Source organism: Hetaerina americana, unplaced genomic scaffold (genome assembly GCF_022747635.1).
Source record: "Hetaerina americana unplaced genomic scaffold, ioHetAmer1.1.p SCAF_31, whole genome shotgun sequence".
Lineage (NCBI taxonomy): Eukaryota > Metazoa > Arthropoda > Insecta > Odonata > Calopterygidae > Hetaerina > Hetaerina americana.
This window is the reverse complement of record NW_027286886.1, coordinates 1,219,420-1,243,248: the sequence shown is the minus strand read 5'-3', so window position 1 is coordinate 1,243,248 and position 23,829 is coordinate 1,219,420. Positions and strand designations below refer to the sequence as shown.

Genomic DNA, 23,829 nt, shown 5'->3' with positions numbered 1-23,829 from the left:
ATGATACAGAAGGTCTTTGGGAACAAGTGCATGAGCAAAATACAGATAAAAGAGTGGTACTGGTAGTTCAAAGATGGTCGCACGTCTGTTGATGATGACCCGCGTTCTGGTCGAACTTCGACCACAATATAACGGAATATATCGAGTACATGCGACTTGTGATTAAATAAGGTCGCCGTTTGTGTGTGCGAGAACTAGATAATGATCTTGGAATTCCGAGAACTTGTGTTTCGATAATTCCGAGAACATGGGAATGACGCGGGTGAGCGGCGACTGGCTCCTTCAGCACGATAATGCGCCAGCGCATTCATCGAAACTTGTGCAACAGTTTTAGGTAACACAATATCATTTATATATATATATATATATATATATATATATATATATATATATTTATATATATATATATATATCGCGTTGCTTTCCCAAGACCTCCACTACCTTTGTCGCACAATCGCCCCTCTCCAGAAGTCCGCGTAGGCAGAGGGATATATATATATATATATATATACCGTCGAACAGGATTCCATTCTGCTAGTGATCCGCACACTGTTACGGCCTGCAGACGACTAGCACGAGTCGCGTTGCTTTCCCAAGACCTCCCACTACCTTGGTAGACCTACCTTTACCCTAGTTGTCTGCAGGCCGTAACAGTGTGCGGATCACTAGCAGAATGGAATCCTGTTCGACGGTCGCGTCACGAATTCACGATGCCACTTCATGAAGAAACGATATGCGAAAAATTGTGTGTTTAGCTCGGAAAAACTGGTTCGGCAGATAAAGTAATGTCCCAAGTAATAGTTTTCCCCCAGCCACAAGATGTTCAGGGTAGATAGAGAGGAGATTGACGAAGAGGAATGCCCTGCACGTCCGTCAACGATACACTTAAGACGAAAATGTGCAAAAAGTGCGCAATTCCGATCGACGCTTGAGTATCAGAAAGTTAGGAAAAGAGTGCGGTTTTCCGAAAACCACGGTGCATGGCATTCTTACAGAAGATTTAACCATGAGAAAGGTGCGTTACAAGATTGTCGCCAAGGTCCGGTCGGAAGATTGGAAGGCTGTTCGTGTGACAATCTCGCGTTATCTCTTGGACCGCTGTGAAAGTGACCTACAGACCCGATGTGGCACAACTGGATTGCTTTCTGCTCCTAAGAATAAAAAAGCTTAAAAAGCAACCAATTTGGAACGTTGGATAACTTCAAAGATGTCGTGGCGATGTGCCTGTGCGAGGTTTCCTTAGATGCCTCCCATGAAGGGTACCCCGACTGGCAGAGGCGTTGGAATCGGTAAGTCAACACAAAATTGTGCCATATCGAAGAATTTTAGTAAGTTGTACTTGGATCCGCAAGGCATATATGTAGGTTTGCTAAACCTTACGTCATTCTATGAGAGTGCTTACTCTCCTCGAAGCCTTTTTTGATTTCAATTCCCTTTTTATCTCGACCTAAAACATGCCTGGATTTATGCTATCCTCATTTATGGCATATGCTCTTTTTAGGTCTACGCTTACAGATCTATGCCATGTAGTTCCTGTATAAACTAATCTTTTTGCATCCGTTAAGTAAATGTTAATCTTCAATTAATGCTAGATTTCCACTTGGCCTGGTTTGGACTCACACTCAATGAGACAATTTCATGGATTTTTTTTCTGTTTATTTTTTATGGAATAAAATTATAGTTTTATTTAATTAAGTAAATGTGACTTTTGAGGACAAATATTTTGTTGAAAATAATGTGCTTTCAAAAATAAGGAGTTCTTTGAAATATGTGTGGGGTCAGACTGATGAGATTGGACAGAGGAAACTCTTTCACCCTCTGTGGCAACAACACTGACCTTGATACCGTATATAATAAATTGCTGTACTGTTGTTTTGAGAAAATGTCACTTTGGATTACTATCTTCTCCTTAGTGTCAAAAAGCTAATAATACAACAAATGTATATTAGGCTATGCAAAATAAGTAATCATACTAATCTACCCATTTGTGCATCCACTGATACCGATATGAAATTACGCATTAAGTGTATATTAGTACAATAATTCCGAGTAGTACTATGTCTTACTCTTTCTTCCACATCTTGGCTATAGGGGCTTTTAATGTAAAGGCTTCCAACAGCTAATCCAAGGCCTTCATTCACAATATTCGCACACTGCTTCCACCTTTAAAACAAACAAAATATTTCATTAAATTTAAATATATATTAATTTTACTCTTGTTAGCAGTCATTACGATTGCTTAACGTGTCTTAAATAAAATACAAATACCAATATGGTACCAATTATCATTTTAAAACCTCTTCAAGGAAATAGTCCAGGTGATGGTAAATTGCATTTATATAATCTTCCATAACTATGTTGAAACTTTGGATGTATATCCCCGAAAATTCCAGTAAAAATATGGGTTTATATAAGGAAGAGATTTGTGGGACAATATTTATTTTGGATTAACGTGTTAATTTCATGTTTTATCAATGTTTTTTACCAAGGAACCAAAGGTTCGATAATGTAGATAAAAATCAATAATATAGAAAAAAGTGTACATACCACTTCAAATAATGGAAGGTTTTTTTGTTCCATAAAGCTTTCTGTACTCACATGAACCTCTGGCAAGATTTCTAGATTTTTTTGGCACTAAATGTTTTAATTTTATTTCAAATTTTTCAAAAGCATGGCAATGAAAAACTACTTTGAAAAGTGGATATTTTATTAATCAAATATATAACCGTGTTATAAAATTTAGCCAACAGATGCGGAATATCCATCGATGATTCCAAAAACTACTGCCTCCAGAAAAACGAAAGAGAAATATTTCACTCAGTTCATATTAACAAGCTGGCAGATAACTTGCCTGATGTTCACCATAAAAATGGAAAAATATGACCCATTGAAAACCAGTTCATGTGACATATGTCCTGTGTGTGAGAAAGAAATAGGATAAAAGTCAGCAAGCAATTTTCTCTGAATGGTGAGGTTTTATGTACATTCTTTGTTTATGAAACATAACTTTTAAATTTTATTGGTATGTCAACACCTCATTGGAAGAAATTGAAAAAATTACATTAAAAATATAGTCGCTAAATAAAATTTTATCCATTGTAGAATCCCAGAAATTCGTCATCACTTCTGCTAGAATCTAATACGTAGTTACCTTTACAGGAGTTGTCAATTTTCTCATACACAATGTCATCTTCACTTCCATCGAGCGCATTGCTAATTCCACATTTTTTGAAAAAACTTAATGACAGTCTCCATTTTAACTTTCTGCCAGAACGTTTTCATTCACTCATATGCACTATAAATCAACAGCCGTATCATTCTTCCCGTCTGGGTGACGACATAATCACGTCACACAGGCGTCATCAGTTGGTGCCTTAATCTACTTTACCCACTCTTGCATGCATCCCTTGAACGGTTTATTCAATGAGACATTCAGAGGCCGTAATTGAAATTCTAATGCACCAGGAGTCACAGAAAGATGTGTATTTTGTTCGGTGGCAAGTCTTTATACTGATTTCGTTTTTGATCCTTAAATGTATCGTGCACTAACAAAGACAATTTCAACAGAAGACGACCCGGACGCTTGGACCATCCGGGACCACAGCTACTGCCTCATAACTTCTCCATTCATCCATACTCTCAGATGATCATTAATATAAACTCTATGCGGATATTCACAGTTAAACAGCATTTTTTGTTCGAATATTAACAAAGGAGGGAGTTATGAATCATCTGCGAAACACGCAAGAATTACCATACAGCACGTCTTCTCCTCACCAGCAGCCTTTAAAATTTTTATTACGTTGATGACGTATTTGTGGAATTCTATAACTTTTCTCCGCATTTAAATGGCAGTTTTTGCTTTGTTGTAGTTTTTTTACGAATGCACCGACAATTTTATCTTCATGAATCTCTCGCAACATAATGCTGCCCCAGACAAATCGGCAGTAAACATACCTATCGCTAATTTTCTCCCTTATATTAAAATCATTTTTGCCTGAACGGTAATCCCGTTCTTCCTGTGACTTATTATCCAGCTCTTAACATGGCCCTCAAGCTTTGGACATTAGGAGCACATGAACGTACATTTTTTTACTCTCATCTGTATTTAGTAAACCATTCTACTGTTCCCTCCATTTTCTTATCATCTTCACAGCCGTGCAAAAACGCCTTCCAGCTGCCCTGTTTCTGTCATATGAAGTGCAATTCACGACTTCAAGTTTAAATGAAACACCTTATGACAATCTTCTGTCTTTAAATACTAATGATTTGCTTTAACTTTAAATTTTTATGCAACGGTAAGTTTTTGTGCTTGAAAGCAGATTTGCACGCTAAATAGAAAGTAAGGTATTAACGAATCTAAAAAGGAAGAAAGTAAGGTGTTGAACGACATTAACATACTAATTACGGTTGAGTACCCGAAGACTCATAAGTTTATCGTGAGAGGTATGATGTACTAGCAGTATGGCAGCATCCCCATTAACCCAATGCGTATACGTCTCGCAGCAGCACATCAAATGACATATCAAATTATATTTACTCGAGTTTTAAACCAACAATTCACAAAATAGCTAACCAAGGATAACGCAGGGAAAATTATATCAATTAATTTTGAAAAATTTATGGATCAACTCTACTTTATTTTGCAATTGTATTTTCTAAAAACGTATGCTTGACTCAGCAAAGTTTTTCACAAGCATTGAACACATTGGAAAATTAGAAGTGACATCGCCTGTGGACGAAATACCACAAATGCACTTAAATTGATTGGTCGTAGTTCTAAATAATTTAATTGCCTGTTGGCTGACCTTTTAACAAATATTCATGACATATTTTGTAGTATGCACGTGAAGTGAGTCCAGTGGGCCCATTTCTCAAAAAATGAGTTAATTTACAAGCCCATCACAAGCATTTGTGAACATAAAATAAGAAATAGATTACACAAAAAGCAATTTTTCCAAATGCCATTCTTGGATATTCTATGCCTTTAAATTGGTTCCAAATTAATAGCATAATTTTAAAGTCACTGAGTGTTTTTTGAAATGGAAAAACCTTAATTATTCTTAGAAAATTACAACTACTTGAACATTTTATGCAAGTATAAAGACATCAAAGATGCACCTGAATTAGACAATAATTGATATAAATCAACATGCTTTCAGAACTAACCGTGAAAGATAAAGCTTATCTTCATTCATGTCAGGGACATCCTTCCTGAATTCCATCCATATTTGAAGGAATTTATTCCCCAGATATGGCATATATTTGAAGATGAACCGCCATATGAGGTAGTTGGAAACTGTTCTGAAGTAGAAGTTAAGATCTTTAGAGTCAAAATGTTTGTAGCAAAAACAGGAGAGAGGCAAAGAATATATCATACTAATTTTTCATCAATAGTCGGTATTTAAAATTTGCTTTTTTTTATCGTAATTATATAGATAAACCACATAATTTACTGAAAAACAAGATAGGTAAAAATAACTTCAAAATGACGATATTCTGAAAAGTGCTGGTCAATACTGTGAATGTATTTGAACATTGTTTTTAAATATTAAAATTATTTTCCTTTTATTATCTTATGATGTCATTTTTCAACAAAATTTCAAAAATTCCACACAGGAATAATTTGTTTGCAGAAAATAGAGCATTTCTAAGGTATAGTGTTATTAAGAGTTAACTTCTTCTACCTTCTCTCTTTAATGAATCATCATAATTTATTTATTTTCAAAATCTGAACTATTCACTCTAGGTTTAAATATGTAAATCACCAAAATTCAAAGAATATTTTTTTAAATATAAGAAAGTTTAACTAATAAAGTAGTTAAAAATTTGCAATTTTCCGCAAAATAAAATTTATTAATGCGACCGGTTTCAATGTAACTACATCATATTTACCTGACGATGATGTAGTTACATTGAAACCGGTCGCATTAATAAATTTTATTTTCTGGAAAATTGCCAATGTTTAATTAATCATGATATTCCACCATATCACGCCTGAAACGCCTGTTCTAATTAATAATAAAGTAGTCTTTCTTTGTATGCATTTACCTGTGCACTCAAAACGAGTAACATTAAATTGGTTTTATTAGTTCATAATTTGTTGTTCTACATGTCGTTTATTATTAACTAGTGTTGCAATCATCTATTTACTTTCAATCACCCACAGAAACAAATCTGGAAGGTTTGGCTGAAATTATTGTCCAGTCAATAAAAAAGAGAATTAGCAATTACTGGCGAATTACTTTTAAATTATTAAAATTCTCTTAAACTTCTTTCTTAAAAGATAAAAATGCTATCAATAAAATTTTCAAAATGACATCCCAATTTGGACAGAGTTGGTATTTTAATTATTGCCAATTATATGGATCGATCATAAACATCATGCTTAAATTTATTTTACATTAATAAGTCATCAAATTAAGTTACACTAGCCAGCATAGGAGATGTAATTTACTGCGAAAATTACGTCATATTAATTAAGAATTCAGAAAACCCATGCTGGCGCTAAATCAAGATTTTACTACAAATGGATTGTAAACTGTTATTCACAGTCCTCTAGATTTAACTGATAAACTTTGTATGCCAAATATACCTAGTAAGACCCTTTATCTGTAAAATAAATTAGGTTTACGCTAAAAAAAGTAAATTATACACGCTATGCTGAGCGTGACATTTTGCTGCCTGCTGTGGCGAGAACCCCACTAGTGACAGAATTCTCTCGAATACTAAAGATTTTTTCTCCCCTTATACTGTTTCCCACAGTGCAAGTTCTCTTGATTTTAGCAATGAATATTTGTTTATTCCATTTCCATTCTACAGCAAATTTTCCTCAATCTAAAGTCTTAGAACATCTAGAATTGTAAGGGTGACATGTAGTATAAACTTGAAACTAAAGTGAACATGCGTCATGAAATAGGTAAATGATACTATAAGTCAATATGTTTTGACTCTTAAAGTGTTAATTTAAATTGAAGGAACAAGAAGGTTCCAAAATTTTTCATTATCCACTTTTTTCCAGAGAGAATCTAAAGTGGGATACATACTTAAAGTGGGATACATACTTAGTTGAAAGATTCTTGAATAAAATCATTGAGGTTATTATTAATAATAGTAATTATAAGGATCAGTTTCAGTAGCTTTTGAGAGGATAAGTCGAACAGTGGGTGAATAAAATAAATAGAGAAAGTAATAGAGAAAAAAGGGAGTACAGTGGAGCAGCGCTTAACGATCGTCTCGAATAACGAGTTATTCGCATAACGTGCTACAGATGAATCGTTTAACGAGTGATGTTTCGCATAACGGGTAACGAGAATAGGGGAAGTCCTGGATTGGTTGCGTATCTGCTGGTTCAGTTTGTGCTTACCACTCTTTCTGCTAGCGGAGTATTTTTATTTATGCAACGGTTATGTCTTTTCAACGATGTTGAATGATTTCTTTTCATATGGATAAACGAAAACTAATTGCAACGCGACACTAGTAACGAGAATGTCATTTGTGAGGAGGCGAAAGTGATTTTCGCCGACCTCGTTAAGAATACTCTAGGATTATCAAGTGCCGAAGAAGAAGTATTTGAGGAAAGCCGTTGGTGGTTCGAGAGACTCAAATGGAGAACCGGCATCCACAGCGTTGTGAGACACGGTGATGCAGTAGACTCCGGCGCAAAAGATAGCAGAGAACGCCATCGGCAACTTCAAGAAACGCGTAGATTCTGAAGTTTACCTGCCGCAAAAGGTTTTTAAATGTGACGGATTGACATTGTAAGTATTTGTAAAATAAGTAATTGGATCACTTTTGGAAGAAAAGCATGCCGAAGCGAACCTACATAAAAGCGGAGGAGAATGCATTGCCGGGCCACCAGCCGATGAAAGACTGTTTCACACTGCTTTTTTGTGCCAATGCAAGCAGCGATTTGAAAATCAGAATTCTACTTGTTTACCATTTAAAATCTCCTCCACGCTTCAATGGAGTGGTAAGTCCAGAAGAGCCAGCTAAATAGGATTTGTTTTTTTAACAGAGTTCGCATCCTTGGGTGGTTTATTCTGCGATAAAAAAATATGAAGTTTAAACCGGATCCTAAACAAAACCCAATAAACTCTCGAAAATCTGTGCTAATGGATGTTTGCTGGAACACGAAAAACCGAAATGAATGGAAAATATGAATGTGTTGTAGACGGATTCCATTATAATGAATCAAATTAGTTCAAAAAACAAGGGATTACGATTGGGAAACAAAGGATCTCTCATATTTCATTCCTTGTGATTTATTCGAATTTTTTAGCAATAGAAAATTCAATTTTTGTCCGTATTCTAGCAATCCTTATGACATTATAGTTTTGTAAGATCACAGAGCTATTTTCAAGTGAATAGCAGCACGTATTGTTAAAAAGCTAAACCATTGTAATTTGTTTTTAAAATGTAGAGGTGCTAGAAAGAGAAAATGGCACGAATAGTAAGATTTTAAACGAACAATAGAGAATTACCCCATATATATACCCCATCTTTGAATAAACCTAATACATAATTTTTAGCGCCTTTTTTCGGCATGGAACGCATTTTCATATTTTAGATTGATGCATAAGGAAAAATTTGTTTCGCATTACAAGTAAGATTCTGGAACAAATTACATTCGCTAAGCGAGGCTCCACTGTAGTGAAAATTCGAAAGCATATAAAAACCTGTTTCCTCCTATAACGGCCAGAGCCGAATTGGATGCTTAGAAAATGTATCGGGAATATATTTTGTAGAGCAATTAGGGAATGTGTCTTTAAAAATAATATGTAAATTAAATCATGAATAAATCCATAAGTAAGGAAGTCAAGTATAAGATTTCTAGTTTCTATTTCTTTTGATTTAAATAGTTTAATTTTCAATTTTAATGTTGCACATGCTAAGAAATTTTTTTTTGCAAAGTTCATAAGAAAACCATCTTTTTTAACAATAAGTATAAATGAAGAGGGATAACCTTTGATCAGCTGATTCTAGAAGACGAGCCAGTTCAGGAAGAAATCCTCGACAGCGGAAGCTGATAGTCATATCTGGTAATGGTACAGGAAGTTCAACCTCCAGCTTGTACAAGGTGTGATTAAGCATTCCAAGCCAATCCAGCTGAAATGTTGATACATACATTTAAATAACTCCCCATTCAACAACCATAGACATGGGTACACACACTCAAAGGATTTTATTTCCTCCAAATCTTCTTTCCTGTCTTGCATGTCGCTTACTAAGTTTATGGTAATTTTTCCTGGTGCAATAAAAACTACTATTCATTTAATACCTATGAAATAAGACCTTTTTGTAACCAATTTTTTAAGTGACGGGCAACCAAAAGTTGAAAATTCACCACTTACAGGCCGCAGTCTACTGAAGAACAAGGTATTTTCCTTCCCTTCTCTAAGTATAGAGGTAAAAAATAAATGCTTTGGATTTTTTTGGAGTGCTCTCCTTTGGTGAGCGCTTCAAATATTCAAAATATGCACATTGACTGGGAAATTTAACATTAAACCACGAAGAATTATTGATTCGTGGTTTAATTCCATAAGTAGCCGACTGGAGATTGCTAATTGATTTTTTACTTCGAAAAGATAATTTTGAGTTATTCCAAGCTGAATTTGTGTGTTATGAGTTGCGTTCTGCCAATCTGTTTCTTATTTTCTGTTGCAATTTTCATTATTTTGACACATTATTTCATTAACCTTTTAGCTAAAAAGCTTGGTCAATGTGTCGATACAAGCTAAAATTATCACGCACAATGCATACTAAAATGGAAAGCATCGATTCAATTAAACATGTAGCGAATTCTCTTCAAACTTTGAAATGTAACATCCTATCCACATTCAGAGCATGTTCCTTTGAATATCAGAGTAAAATGATCCAGAATCTCAAAACATTACATTTAGTATTTACCCAATATTCCTACCAATACTCCGGGCGCCGACTGCTGCATTGCAATAACTATGTGGGGCATATTTTGGCGGGAGATATGCGTTTCATGGTTGTCCATTACTACGTCAATACCAAAATCATATCCGAGTCTAAGGCTCACATCAGGCATTTTACTTAAGTGCTAATTGTCACACGAAGAAATAGGTACATAGATTATTCCTGTGTAGATTCTAAGTTCTCGTCAAAGACATTGAGAGATGACGTAGCCGAATACATGCATGCAAGATATCGTTGACAACCTCGAACTAGTTATCATAATGGATGTTCCTGAAATGGATTTGCAATAAATGGGTAAATTATTTCATTCGGGCAAAAGGATGACACGCTCCAAGAGCAAGGGGTTTCTTGCGTGGAAGACAAAGTCTGCATTAAACTTGTTGCTTTAATACTCATATTTCTTTGGCTAGCAAAGGCTCAATAAAGAACAACTAAAGTTTTCAGAGATTGAGGACCACATTTGGTACTCCAACAATTAAATTTTTCGGATCAAATTCGTTAGTCTAGGTCATTACGAACAGTGTTCTCTTTAGCGAAATGCAGTTGGAAAATTATTCATTTCTTGCTTGTTTTTTCTTTAATAAGTTCTCAAAAAAGATCAATATAAAAGGGTGACAGAAGTGACAATCTGGGCTATCGTTCCAATTTAAAGCGAAATGTTGGAAAAGGAATTGTGTTTACAATTGCTCCAGACATGGTGTAGTAGCCTTTAAGGATTTATGGAAAGAATCCGTCTAGGAAAGAATTAGTGACGGTTTCATTGTGGATGAAAAACTTTTCCTGAAATAATGCAAGTACCTAGAGAATTATTGTAATACATGTTAGAAACTCCTTGTGGCAAATTCAACTTCTTTTTCTAGTTTGATGAAAGCTCTGGTTCGGCATGTAGTGTTTTGGTACCATCATTCCAAAAAGATGAAGCATAGGATCAGTGCCTCAATAATATTATACTATTTGCCGTATTAAAACCAATTTTATCAATGCGAAGGTAGGTCATTTTTATAGTGTTTGATTTATTTCGGAAGAAAGCAATATTACAAGTGATTATAAAACTTGCCTGGAGACATCTCGGCTTTGATCGCTTGTAGATGGCCACGTGTGGCTCTGAGTGGAGAATGTCAATATTTCTCGGCCAAATAAAAAAATCGATGATTGCTAAAACTTCTAAGTCTATTTCGATTAAGGTTTTAGCCCATTACATTCTTCGAAGTGTCTCCATTAACGGCCACAAGTTGTTTTTATTTTAGCACGGAAATATAAAAATATGTATTTGATGACATTCTTAGACAAGCCCCACCAACGTACATTATCGTCGAAATCATTCGCTATATTGTGTAGACAACGTTCGCGCACTTGTGTACCTGGTGAACAGAATACGTTCATCATGGCAATAATGGCGGGAATTGCTGACGAGGTACAAGTGGAAAGCTTTGGCTTTCAGGATAGGAAATGGTGTTGACGATATTACGTATATTCCCACGTTCGATGCGACTCGGCAAACAAAGGCTCCCCCAAGTTTTGCTGGAAGACTGAGAGCCATTTTAAATGAAGAGAAACGGGTGAAGAATTCTCTGGAATTTCCTCTATCTTTTGAGCCTTTCCATAGTGACTACCTGACGACAACATCTCTTCCCCTGCTAGTAGGCACAATTTATCCCGAATACCTCTTCTTATAATATAGCAAGAAAAAATAAAGAGGCTACGGCAGATTGAACATTTAGGATTGTTATACGTATTTAAACGGATAATGCGAAAATTTTTATGCACTCACTTTATAAATGGTGCTTAAAGTGTGTGTTTTATATTTGCATTTATGATATCTCTTCGTGTGAAAAACTACACCCAAAAAAGGCCGATAGATCAGCAAGCTCGTTGAGTATGCATGAGGATACTTTGGAGTGTTTGCATGGCCAATAGGTACATAACGGCAAAGTAATGTAATAAAGACAATTCCTCTTTCTTCCTTCTTATATCTACCCTGCCATTTATCCGTGAACAATGCCTATTGGCCAACCTACACATTTCCGATGTCCTTTCCCGCTTAATTTCCGTATAATGAATCAGCTGTATCGAAGAATAGAACGGAACGCAAGGAAAGAGGAACAGAATAGGAAGAGTGAGATTGGAAGGATGAGAGATTAAAGCTCCATCCAAACTGGTTGGGCATTAAGAGCCTAAATGTAAGGCTCCTAGTGAAAAGGCAGCTTGAGTTTGGACATCCTACGCAGTAGTACTACCATCTATGTAGCCAAGAATAAGGAATTTATAGACAAAGAACGAATGTAAATATTTTGACATTTGAGATAACTTGTGCGAAGATTGTTTAAATGCGAAAATCACGATATGGTTTTCGCGGAATTCTGAACTCCATTGTACAATTCATTTTGTAGTTTTTTTATAAAAATGTTCCATTTCTCTCTTTTAATTTGGTAAATCAAGCGACTTTTGGGGCTAGTTTCGTGTTGAACATTTTTTAACGAACTAAATATACTCTTAATAGGTTATCAGTTTTTTTAGATTTCTCTTTTATTTACTACTTCGGATAGTGTTTCGTAACATTCATTTTAATCCTTTTATCTCATCAAATGGTATTTTACTCCAGAGTAGTTCTTCGGTCATTAATCCTTTTCATTAATTTTTTTAATGCGTACTTTATGTCATCTACATGTACATACATCTACATAATACCCCGCAAGCCGCCGTAAGGGCGTGTGGCGGGGGGTGTTAGGTCACCAACCGTAAAAAGGAACAATACCACATGCAAAACAACAACGTGGAAAATTACACCCACAGCAGCGCAAACACTCATGCAACAACCCCTTCATCCAACACTCATGCAAACACATATACCGCAAAATAACTAAAAATTGCACCCCAGGATGAAGCACGAAAGCCATCCTACAACACGGAAGCCAGGACACAACAAGCAAGAAATTGAAACACCACATGAAAATGCACCACGAAACACTCTACCCCCAAATAGTCTCTAAATGGCAGGGAATGCGACCCAACGTTGCAGGTAGCAGGAATTTGCCCCCGCGGAGAGGGACGAGGGATTGAAAGGGAAACTTAAAAACAGATGAACAGAACATCAATGAAGTCATTCGGAAAGAATGGGTTATTATAGCAAAACACGTAAGGTTAGTGGAAGAGCATGCATTTAAATAGAACTAATTATTTTTTAGACACTGAGGGTGGCAAGTGGAATTTTTGCTATCTATAACCATGCAGTTGCTATCCCGTATTGTCCGTGGGAAGGAGTCCTTGAGGCGGCTAGTTCTGGCATCTATTTCCCGAATTTTATATGTATGATCGAAGCGACCAATGTATGTAGGAGTACGAATAATTTGCGAGACCTCGGTGCTGAAACATGCGGATCTGAATTTATTTAATAATTTCAATCTTGCATTGAATCGTCTCTCAGCCAATGATTCCCACCCCAACTCCATGAGCATTTCGGTGACGCTTTGCGTTTTATCGTAAGAATTTTTTACAAAACGGGCTGCCCGGCGTTGAACCTTCTCAATTTCCCGAATGAGGCCTTTTTCACCTGGATCCCACACGCTGCATGCGTATTCTAAATGAGGCCTTAAAAGAGCGTGGTAACAACGCTCCTTGACCTACGAGTCACTTGTGCCGACAATGCGTCTAATAAATCCCAATTTTTTATATGCTTGACCGCAGACTTTACATATGTGAGTCCCCCAAGTTAAGTCTTTTGTGAATGTAACACCTAAGTATTTTACCGTATTAACTACTGCTAGGTCAACTCCAGCTAATTTGTAAGCAAATTCCGTTGATCATTTAAAGAAATTTACCACCGAACATTTATTATAATTTAGTGTCAACCCCCAGTTAGAACACCATTTAGTAATGCAATCTAAATCCTGCGCTAGAATAAAGCGATCCTCATCCCCAGATATCTCCCGATAGATCACCGTGTCATCCGCGAACATCCTAATTTTACTTTTCACTTCGCGGTTCAAATCGTTAACAAAACTCAAGAAAAGCAACGGCCCGATTACACTTCCCTGAGGTACACCCGACGTGACTCGAACGCCGTCGGAACTAGCGCCACCAAGGACTACCCTATGTTTCCGCTCTGAAAGAAAATCTTTAACCCAATTTATGGCGCCCTTGTTTATACCCGCGACCTTTAATTTATGAATGAGTTTACCATGGGGAACCTTATAAAATGCCTTTTGAAAATCTAAAAAGATCGCATCCACTTGCCAACCTCTCTCACCCGGTAAAAGTAAATCATGTGTAAATAATCCTAATTGGGTTTCCCAGGAGCTGGTTTTCCTGAATCCGTGTTGATTGTCACTTAAAAACTTAATGTTATCAAGGTGTCTCATTATTGAACTGACAGTTATGTAGTAGTAGTAGTAGTAGTTTTGAGGGGAGGCGACCGACAGCTAAGGTCATTTGCGCCATAGGGGATGGATAGGAAAGGATGAAGGGTGGAGAGAAACCCGGCGTCGGCATTAGCCTACTCTTTACGAAAGGCGCCAAGGGGTCCACAGTTTAACGTCCCATCCGACGGACGGCGTACTCACTCAAAGTGCCCTCCACAAAGCACCTCAAGTAGGGATCGAGATACCTCTGAAAAATATTCAACACCGCCGGGATTTGAACCCGCGCCCTCAGGGTGGGAAGCCAGTACGTTAGCCCCCGCACCATCTCGATCCCCGACAGTTATGTGCTCTAAGATTTTGCAACAGATAGAAGTGAGAGATATAGGTCTGTAATTACTGGGGTCCTCCCTGTCACCACTTTTAAAAATATGCGTTATTTGCGCGGTTTTCCAAATGTTAGGTACTTTGCACTCTGTGAGAGATTTGTTAAATATGAATTCAAGGTACGGGGCAATGTTAGGAGCTAAATGTTTTATCACCCTAGCTGGTATATTTTCGGAACCCGGGGTTAATCTCATTAAGCAATTTTAGGATTCCTTGTTGGTCAGCTGTTATTTTTTCCATGGGTTGAGTATGTATTGTTTCTTGGAGATATGCGGTGGCAACATCGTTCGTGAAAACGCTTTGGAAGAATGAATTTAGGATGTTAGCTTTACCCTCACTGTCTGTATGAATTATATTGCTACAATCCCTTAAGCAAGCCACGGTTTGTTTACTCCCATTTACTTCCCTAACATATGACCAGAAAGCTTTGGGGTCAGTGTCCAAGTGCTCGCAAAGTACTTTGCGTTTAAAGTCCAGTAAGGCGCTACGTAATTGTGTTTTGGTTTCAATTTTAGAGGATCTATATGTGTCCCATTATTGCCTATTCTCAGGGGATGATGTGTTTACGCCTGCCCTCTTTACCCTAGAGTGTAGCATTCTCTGCTTTCGAAGGGCTTTTCTAACGTCTTTATTGTACCACCTGGGGTCGCGATTTGCTTTAACGTATTTTATAGGGATGAAATCTATGATGCCTTTTTGCATAATTCTGTCCAAGTTTCTTCCACGTTGGCATGACTTAAGCGGGTTTTGAACTCGGGTAGTGAAGAGTTCAATTGATTGGCAAAAGTTTCAAAGTCTGCTTTATGGTAATTATACATTTTTCTTTTTGGTTTAACAATCTTTTTTATTTCTATATCCAAGTGGATATTAACTGCTTTACGGTCACTCAAGCTCTCGTCAGTTGATACACTAATAATGCGTTCAGGCGTGTTTGAAAGAAATAGGTCCAATATGTTCTTTCCACGGGTGGGCATGCGTGCTGCTTGACGGAGGGAGTTTCTTTGAACCAATGTTATCAAGGAATTGCAAGATTCGCGATCGCGGGTCCCAGATTTAACGATATTGTTGTCCCAATCAATACCAGGTAGGTTAAAGTCGCCACCAATTATGTTGATACTGTTATTATATTTACGTGTAAAATTGTAGATTTGATCGTTGAGGATATGAAGTGTTTTCAAATCTGAGTCTGGAGGTCTGTAGAAAGCGCCTAAATTTATGTTGGGTTGATTTGTCCGTAGTAAGGTGCACCAAACACTTGCTATGTTATTATTTTCAAATGAAACTTACCTGCTTTCAAAATGACTTTTAACTGCCACGAAAATCCCTCCTCCGGGTCTTGTATCCTTATAGTGTCAGTAAACTTTGAAATCTATTGGGAAAATTTCTTGGTCGTTTATGTCATTACACAGCCAAATCTCTGTGCCTAATACTATATCAGCGGAATGAGTTTGGATTATGTGTTCGAGATCCGCTGATTTGTTTTTGAGGCTTCTGCAATTTATAACAAGTATAGTTGAATTATTTTTATTTTGAATAACGTCCGTATTTGTGACTGACTAATTTAGGACGCCTTTGTGGGGAATTGCGTGTCACATGTCTTTCTAAATCAATGCCAGTATTGTCGGCGACTTTTATATTTTTATTAATAATATTATACGCGCTAGCCCCAGATGTTACCGACCCACTAAGTGACCTGCCCTCTATCCTAAAAAAGGCCTACAGTGTTCGAGTATCCTATCCGCTACCTTACTCGCCGCTTTCGCCGTGTAGTGGACCCCAGATCGGTTAACGGGAGTCCTGCATGATCGGAGGGATGTCTTGTGAAGTTCTTTCATATTTAGGCGTAATCTTGCAGCTAAAAGTTTCCTATTTTTTTAATTTTAGCTTAGTAAGAATTTACTTTTTATCATAGAATTAGTTTCCGCCAGCACTTGTATTTTTTGTTGGTCTGGTTAATTTTTAGGTTTTTTTCGATAAGTGAAATGCGCTAAGGTTCGGCAAAAGACCTGTTATTACTACAAAGGCAAAAGACCTGTTTCATGAATGTAGACACTTTTATCTTTACCAAAGACAATGCTAAATGTATGCATTCTCCAAACAAAAAATTAAGCCAAGGTTATTTCTCGTAATGTTTAGTTACTAAACTAAGACAAGATATGGATGCAACTTTAGTGTTAACCCGGAAAAATATGCGAATAGAAGTCAACAAAATAACTTACTAAGACGATAGTCTTTGACATGAAATGAAGCACCAAACCAAGGAATATGTACTTACCACTACATTTCAAATAACCGTATTCAATAACTTGATCAAATTAAGTGTCACAAGAATTAAATCTACATTCATGCGGAAGACACCAAATTCCTCTTGCCTGAGAAAAGTTCAGCCTCCCCTACTCGCGTTTCTAAAGCCCTCCGTTTTTCAGCGCTCCGTGAAAAAGAAATATATTAAGTTTAGTTTAAAAAAACTAAATTTATTGTGACCGAAAAGTATAACACATTCCCACCATGGCGATTATTATTCTGCTGATCGCCACTCTTCGTGCACTTGGAATCATAGGCTCGTAATGTGGTGTATTTAGGATACACTTCTTGTATTCTAAATCCAAGGGCCGAAATACTAAGTGCCTAAATTTGCGCCCTCTCGTCGCCTTACGAGTTTTGGCACCCTTCATGACGGTATCCTCCCTAAATTTGAGTTATTTAGTCGCCTGACTGATGAGTCTGTACGTAGGTTAGGAAAGTCGATCGCTCAAGTACGTAGTTACCCCCGTGCAGCAATTTCTGCCACCGACACCAATGCCATCCCGGCGGGAAGATCCACACCACAGTTTACCAGTTGTTATCGTGAACTCTTCCTTAGGGTCATTATTTGAAGAGGCAATTGTGGTTTTTAATATGAGAAATGTCTATTTTCCCCATTGCAGACTTAGTTACGTTAAAACAAAAACCTATTCAATCACTTTTATTTTTATGCGGCACCACTATCGATTTTCTATGAAATTTGCATTCCTGGGTTCAGCAATTTCCAAGATAAACAGATTGGTGCGTACAAGCGTAGTTGGAATTTAATCTGCATCCGCCCGGCATCCCGGAGGTTCGGAGGCTATCTGGCATAAGGACGCCAAGTTGTCGAACTTGAAAGATTTTATCTAAGTGACGTCATGCGACTGGAATGCAGGGAATGGGGTATGGTAGGAGGATTAAGTGACCTCTTAGAAATCCATATCCCCCTCCATACCCCCCCTCCATGTACCTCCTTTTCTTCAGATGTGTCAAATCATGGGTAACATATTTGAAACCAAAATCCCCACTTGTCCCCGCTGTCCATATCCCTGGAAGAAAACAATTATTCAGGAATACGAAAACTATCGGGGAAAATCTGCCAGGTTGCTGTTACAAATTGTCAGGGGAAAAGACAGGGTGACGGGTATGTTGGAGGAATCACACTAGTAGTAGCCCAGTGATTCATGAAGAGAGCAGGAAAGACAACCTTTGAAGAAGCTGCGAGACATCTGAGTTTTCTTGCGAAAAAGAGAGAATTACTCTGGCACTAAATTAAATTGATATATTCGACCACCGTATCTAACCCGTAACTAACATTATGAGATTTCTTGATAGTAGGTGAATACTAATCCACAACAAGCACGGATGAAGAAAAGCAGATGTTGCGAAACACAACTTGGTCTCTTCATTCACGATATACTTAGATCGGGAGAAAACAACACAGAAGTCGATGGAGCATTCCTAGATTTCAAGAAAGCCTTCGACAAATTCCCACACAATAAACTGTTACATAAAATTAAATACTATGGAATCAATTGGAATATAATTAATCTGCTTAGAGACTTCTTGTCAAACCGCAAACAAATAGTAGTCATAGATGAGTTGTGCTCAACGGATAGAGATGTAACTTCGGGCGTCCCCCAGGGAAGTGTAATAGGGCTTCTTCTGTTCTTAATATACAACAAATAACCTCAGTACAGTAATACATTAATGACTTTAGCACACACGTTGGTAGCAATCTGAGGTTATTTGCTGACGACACGGTGGTATACAGGGAAATAAGGTACCAATTAGTTCGCGAGCTACTCTATAGAGACTTAGACAATATCTCGGAATGGTGCAATAAATGGGGATTAACACTTATAGATAAATGCGCAGTTTTGAAATTTTGGAACAAAGGAAGCGGCGAACAGGATATGAAATACGAAATGGAGGGTTCAATATTGACTACGGCCAATCAAGCTAAATATTTGGGTGGTGTTCTAACACCACGCCTTTCATGGGGAACACACATCCGGACAATACGTGGATCAGCTTTAAAAAAACTCGGCTTCATAAAACGGGTGGTGGGGAAATGTAATGGAAAAGTTAAAGAGATGTGGTATTTTGCTCTAGTTAGACCTCATTTGGAATATGCCGCAAGTATTTGGGATCCTTGGGAGAAAATTTGGCCAAAAGAATTAGATAAAGTCCAGAGAAAATCCGCTAGATTCGTTAAAAATTGTTATGCTCAGAACACAAGTGTGACAGGTCTCTTAGGGGATTTAGGCTGGGAACCACTTGAAGTACGGAGACAACTTGCGGTGGCTTGCGGGTTATTAAGTAGATGTAAATGAACCCAGGATCCCGAAAATATGAAATTAATATGAGTACAAAATTTCATGAACTGCTGAACGCAAAAGCAAATGCATCGAATATACTCGTATATGCACGCAAAATCAAATACGCCCACGCATGCGCACGAGCGATCTTCTATAAGAGCTATTATTACTCCAAGTGTGTTCATGGGAAGGCACAGAAGTACCAGGACTGGCCTAGAGATGGCGATAATTGTTTGAAAAATATCACCTAATTAGTAACAATGCGATCTATAAAGCATTTGTTTCACGTTTAAACACGCTACGTAGTTAAGTATTTGTTTGGCAGCAATAGTGAACGTTTGCAGTGAATTTGTGAAAATGTAGAACATTGGTCATCGTTATGTGATTCAATAGCTTTATTTGAAAGGCCTCCACCGAACCAATATAAAAGCTGAATTGGATTCTACTGTGAGTGAGTCTGCTCCTTCGTTTACAACAGTAAAATATTGAGTTTAAACGAGGCCGTACGAGCTGTCAAGACGAGCATCGCATTGGTCGACCAAATGAGGTGACGACTCCAGAAGCGGTGAAGAAAATCCACAAAGTGATACTGGATGATCGTCAACTGAAAGTGCGCGAGCTAGCAGACATACTAGGCATTTAAAAAGAGCGGTACATTGCATATTAACTGAAAATTTGGACATGAGAAAGCGATGTGCAAGATGGATGCCACGTTTTGCTCACGCTAGAGCAAAACAGTGTCGTGAAGATGTTTCAATTGAGTGTTTAGCAAAGTTCCACAACAACAAAGCAGAATTTTGGCACCGGTTCATAACCATGGCTAAACATGGGTCCATTACTTCACACCGGAGACAAATGAACAGTCAAAACAATGGATTCAAAAGGGAGAACCAGCTTCAAAGAAGGCGAAGACCGCTTCATCTGCAAGCAAGGTCATGGCGTCGGTTTTTTGGGATGCGCGTGGGATTATTTTCATTGACTCTCTTGAAAAACTATCAACGGTGAGCGAGTATTATGCGAACTTATTGCAACGTTTGAGCGAAGATATCAAGCAAAAGCGGGAGCATTTGGCTAAGAAGAACGTGTTGTTTCATCAAGACAATGCACCAGCTCACAAATCCGTTATTGCAATGGCCAAAATTCCTGAATTAAAGTTTGAATTGCTACCTCATGCACCCTAATCGCCAGATTTAGCCCTCTCAGATTATTTTCTGTTCGCAAACGTGAAAACAAGGCTCGGTGGTCAAAGATTTTCCAACCGTGAAGAAGTGATGCCGGCAGTTAATGGCTATTTTGAGGAGCAAGACAGTTCTTATTATAAAAATGGTATCGAACTTATTGAGCATCGCTGGGAAAAGTGTATAGAGCTGAAAGGAGATTATGTTGAAAAATAAATACATTTTTTTCCAAAATATTTGTATTTTTTTGGGTCGGGTTCTTCTGGGATTACCTCGTATGTGATATATTAATTTTGTACACATTGCCGGCGCCCCAAATAACCCCTCAAGCTCTTGTGATTGGATGGGGTACAGTGTATTTTTATCGGCGTATAGATGTAGTCTTCGTCCTATAGTACAACCCTGATAGTTTCAACATTTTTACCACTTATTTCCTCGCAAAAAATATCACTAAATTTGAAAGATATTAAAGGGAATTTACTCCTATTGTAAACGTTGTGAATCCGCCCATTTTCCTTTGCCAGCCCTTTTATCTCCTTCTAGCGTCCCGCAGGTTTGCGCGACAAAACAATCCACAAGACCCCTACTTCTCGCCCCCCCGTCTTCACTTTCCTCAACATGCAACAGTCCAAGGTGTACATGTTGCTCCCTTTTCGCTCCATATTTTTTTCCTCAAAATACCAATTGTACTTCCTTCGAAAAAACTCATATGCCTCTTTCTAACCTTTGCCACTTTTTTCATATGCGGAATCCACTCCCACTCTCTTCAGTGTTACTAATCACCGTTACGCTCAAAAAATCTCCCCTGATCCCAGGTCACCACATTCCTTTATATACAAAGTCAACTTCTCGCAATTCATCTTTCGAAAGCTTTTAAACCGCAAACATTTAAGTATACAAATTGATAATGAAAATTTGACCAATTTGGCGTTGTTGAGTTTTCTTGTGACACACGCAGAAAAAGAATACCCATTTGTCTGCTTTCGGTCAAGCGCGGCCGGCGGGAGATGGGTAGACGAGGAATGGGTTTCAGTGAGGGTGGGGTAGAAAGGCGATAAAGGGCAGAGAGACGGGACGTGAGTGTTGGAACGGAAGGGGGAGGGGTGAGCAGTGAGTCAGGGGCAGTAACCCGGGGAGGCAGGCGATGGGAGGGTCCGGCGAGGGGATGCTTGCTTGGATTTCTTAATCTTCACACCTGCCATGCTAACGGCGGTGTGAAGATTAAGTAAGGGATATTAATAGAAAGCATAAATTAGCGAACTACATATACAAGCCGTACCTACAGATCTCTCACCGTTTGCAGATTGTAAGTATTTTAACATGAAAGCAACTCTCGGATAATTAGCTAAGAAGGGCAGCCTCTTTATGGGATCCACTCGTATGTAAAGATAGCTACAGATAAAGATAGGCAGTGAAGATAGATATAAAGATAAATACTATAGAGATATATGGTAAAAACCGGATAGATTTTCACTTCAATTTAATGAGTGGCATGAAAGAACGAAGGCATCGTCAACGCAACGGACCCATATGACATGTTTGAGATACTGCTTATGGAGGAAAGGGTTTTTGAGGTGACCCATGAAGAGGTTGGCTAAAGACCCATGTGGAACGCAAATGTGGAGACGTGTTTTTCATAAGGAAAAATGTGTTATGAAAAGAGAAGGTATTTTTTCGTAATTGCTAATCTGGGGGGTTTCAGATATTCGATTGAGGGATTGCGTGGCGAAAGGCGGAAGGGTAGTAGCGGATACATTGTAGATCTATTCGGGGTATGGAGGTGCAGAGGGATGTGAAATCAATCGTGACCATAAGTAAATTTGCATTGGGATTGGGACGGTTGAGGCATGCGAATGAAGTGGTGGGCATCTTTGATGAAGTTGGTGGTGAAATGGGGTGGTGAATAATGTTCGATCAGTGCGGTGAATATTTTGATAGCGGATATGATGCTAGGTACATTGGGCGTCATCAGTTATTACGCCAATATATTTTTGGAAGAATATTTAATTAAGACGACTTAAGGGATTTAATGACGATTTTTTAATTTTTTTACAGGGAGAGGACTTCCATTGATCCAAATTTCAACAGGTGAGACATAATTTAAGTTGTATTATGGAATGGGGTCATGTGGGGTGTACGAGAAGATATGGTGTGACCGACGTTTTGATGTCTGATAAATTATATTATTTGCCTTGTATGATGGAAAATTACCCTTTCCTTTCACCCATTTTGGTAATTTTTTGCAGAAATGGCGTCTGGCTTTTCGGATAAAGTGGTGGGGGAGGTTTAAAAGAATACCAGGTCCGGTTAAATATGATATTCAGGTGTTTGGGTGGCGTCGCCAGCGAAAGTCATGAAGTGTTAAAAGAGGTCAATGTAGAAAAAACAATAATAAAAAATAATAAAAATAATATAAATAATAAAAATAATAAAAATAAAAAAATAAGAAAAATAATAAAAATAATATAAATAATATAAATAAGAAAAATAAGAAAAATTATAAAAATAAGAAAAATAATGAAAATGATAAAAATAATAAAATTAATAAAAATAATAGAAATAATAAAAATAAGAAAAAATGACGAAATTTCTTAAAATAGTAAACATAATAAATAAGTAAAAATAATAAAAATACAGCAGGGAAAGGAATTGGCCCCCCTACCCTGATGTGTGAATTTCACACGCCGTCGGGCTTAGTACTGGGTGAACTCTACCATCACCTACCAAACCGACCTTCGGGTTGATTACTGTGTTTTAAAAAAAAATACAAATACGAAAAAGGTATTTGAAGTACTTCTGGTCAATGTGTCTGATTTCAACGTCTTAAGAAAGCTAGAGTTCATATAATACGAGGCCTGACGCCGTGTAAAATTCACACAAAAGGGTAGGGGGACCAGTTCCCTTCCCTGTGCCGGCCATTGTTTCCAGGAAGATCCGATACACAATAAATTACGAAACTTGGGAGAAGCTGAGGGCGCCCAGAGAGGCTTGCCTGCGAATCGAACCCGGAATCCCGGGCCTCTAGTTAGTAATGTAACATATTAAAAAATTAGATATATATATATATATATGAATATATATATATGAATATATATATACATATATATATATATATATATATATACATATATTCACATGGAAAGTTTTCCCAATATCCTTTTTCATTTGAATGAATATTTGTTCGCCAAATAGTGGGTTCTCGTGTTTGAATGTGTGTGTGTATACATAAACAAAAAATACAAATATCCATCTATACAACATATATACTCGTATATATACAATATATATACAAATACATGCAAACTCGTGAGACGCTTGCCACACGCGTACACATAAAATATATATAGATGAATTTAC

General features: G+C 37.5%; 1 protein-coding gene across 1 annotated transcript in view; it reads right to left on the bottom strand.

Moving 5' to 3' along the window:
* Positions 1-23,829, bottom strand: part of LOC139691243 (neprilysin-1-like) — a gene marked incomplete at its 5' end in the record, with an annotated part of 132,659 nt that overhangs the window by 12,290 nt on the left and 96,540 nt on the right. The window contains 3 exons of the mRNA XM_071588988.1: positions 2,067-2,163; positions 5,170-5,304; positions 8,966-9,108. Coding sequence (XP_071445089.1) covers positions 2,067-2,163; positions 5,170-5,304; positions 8,966-9,108 — 375 coding nt within the window. The remainder of the gene's footprint in view (positions 1-2,066; positions 2,164-5,169; positions 5,305-8,965; positions 9,109-23,829) is intronic.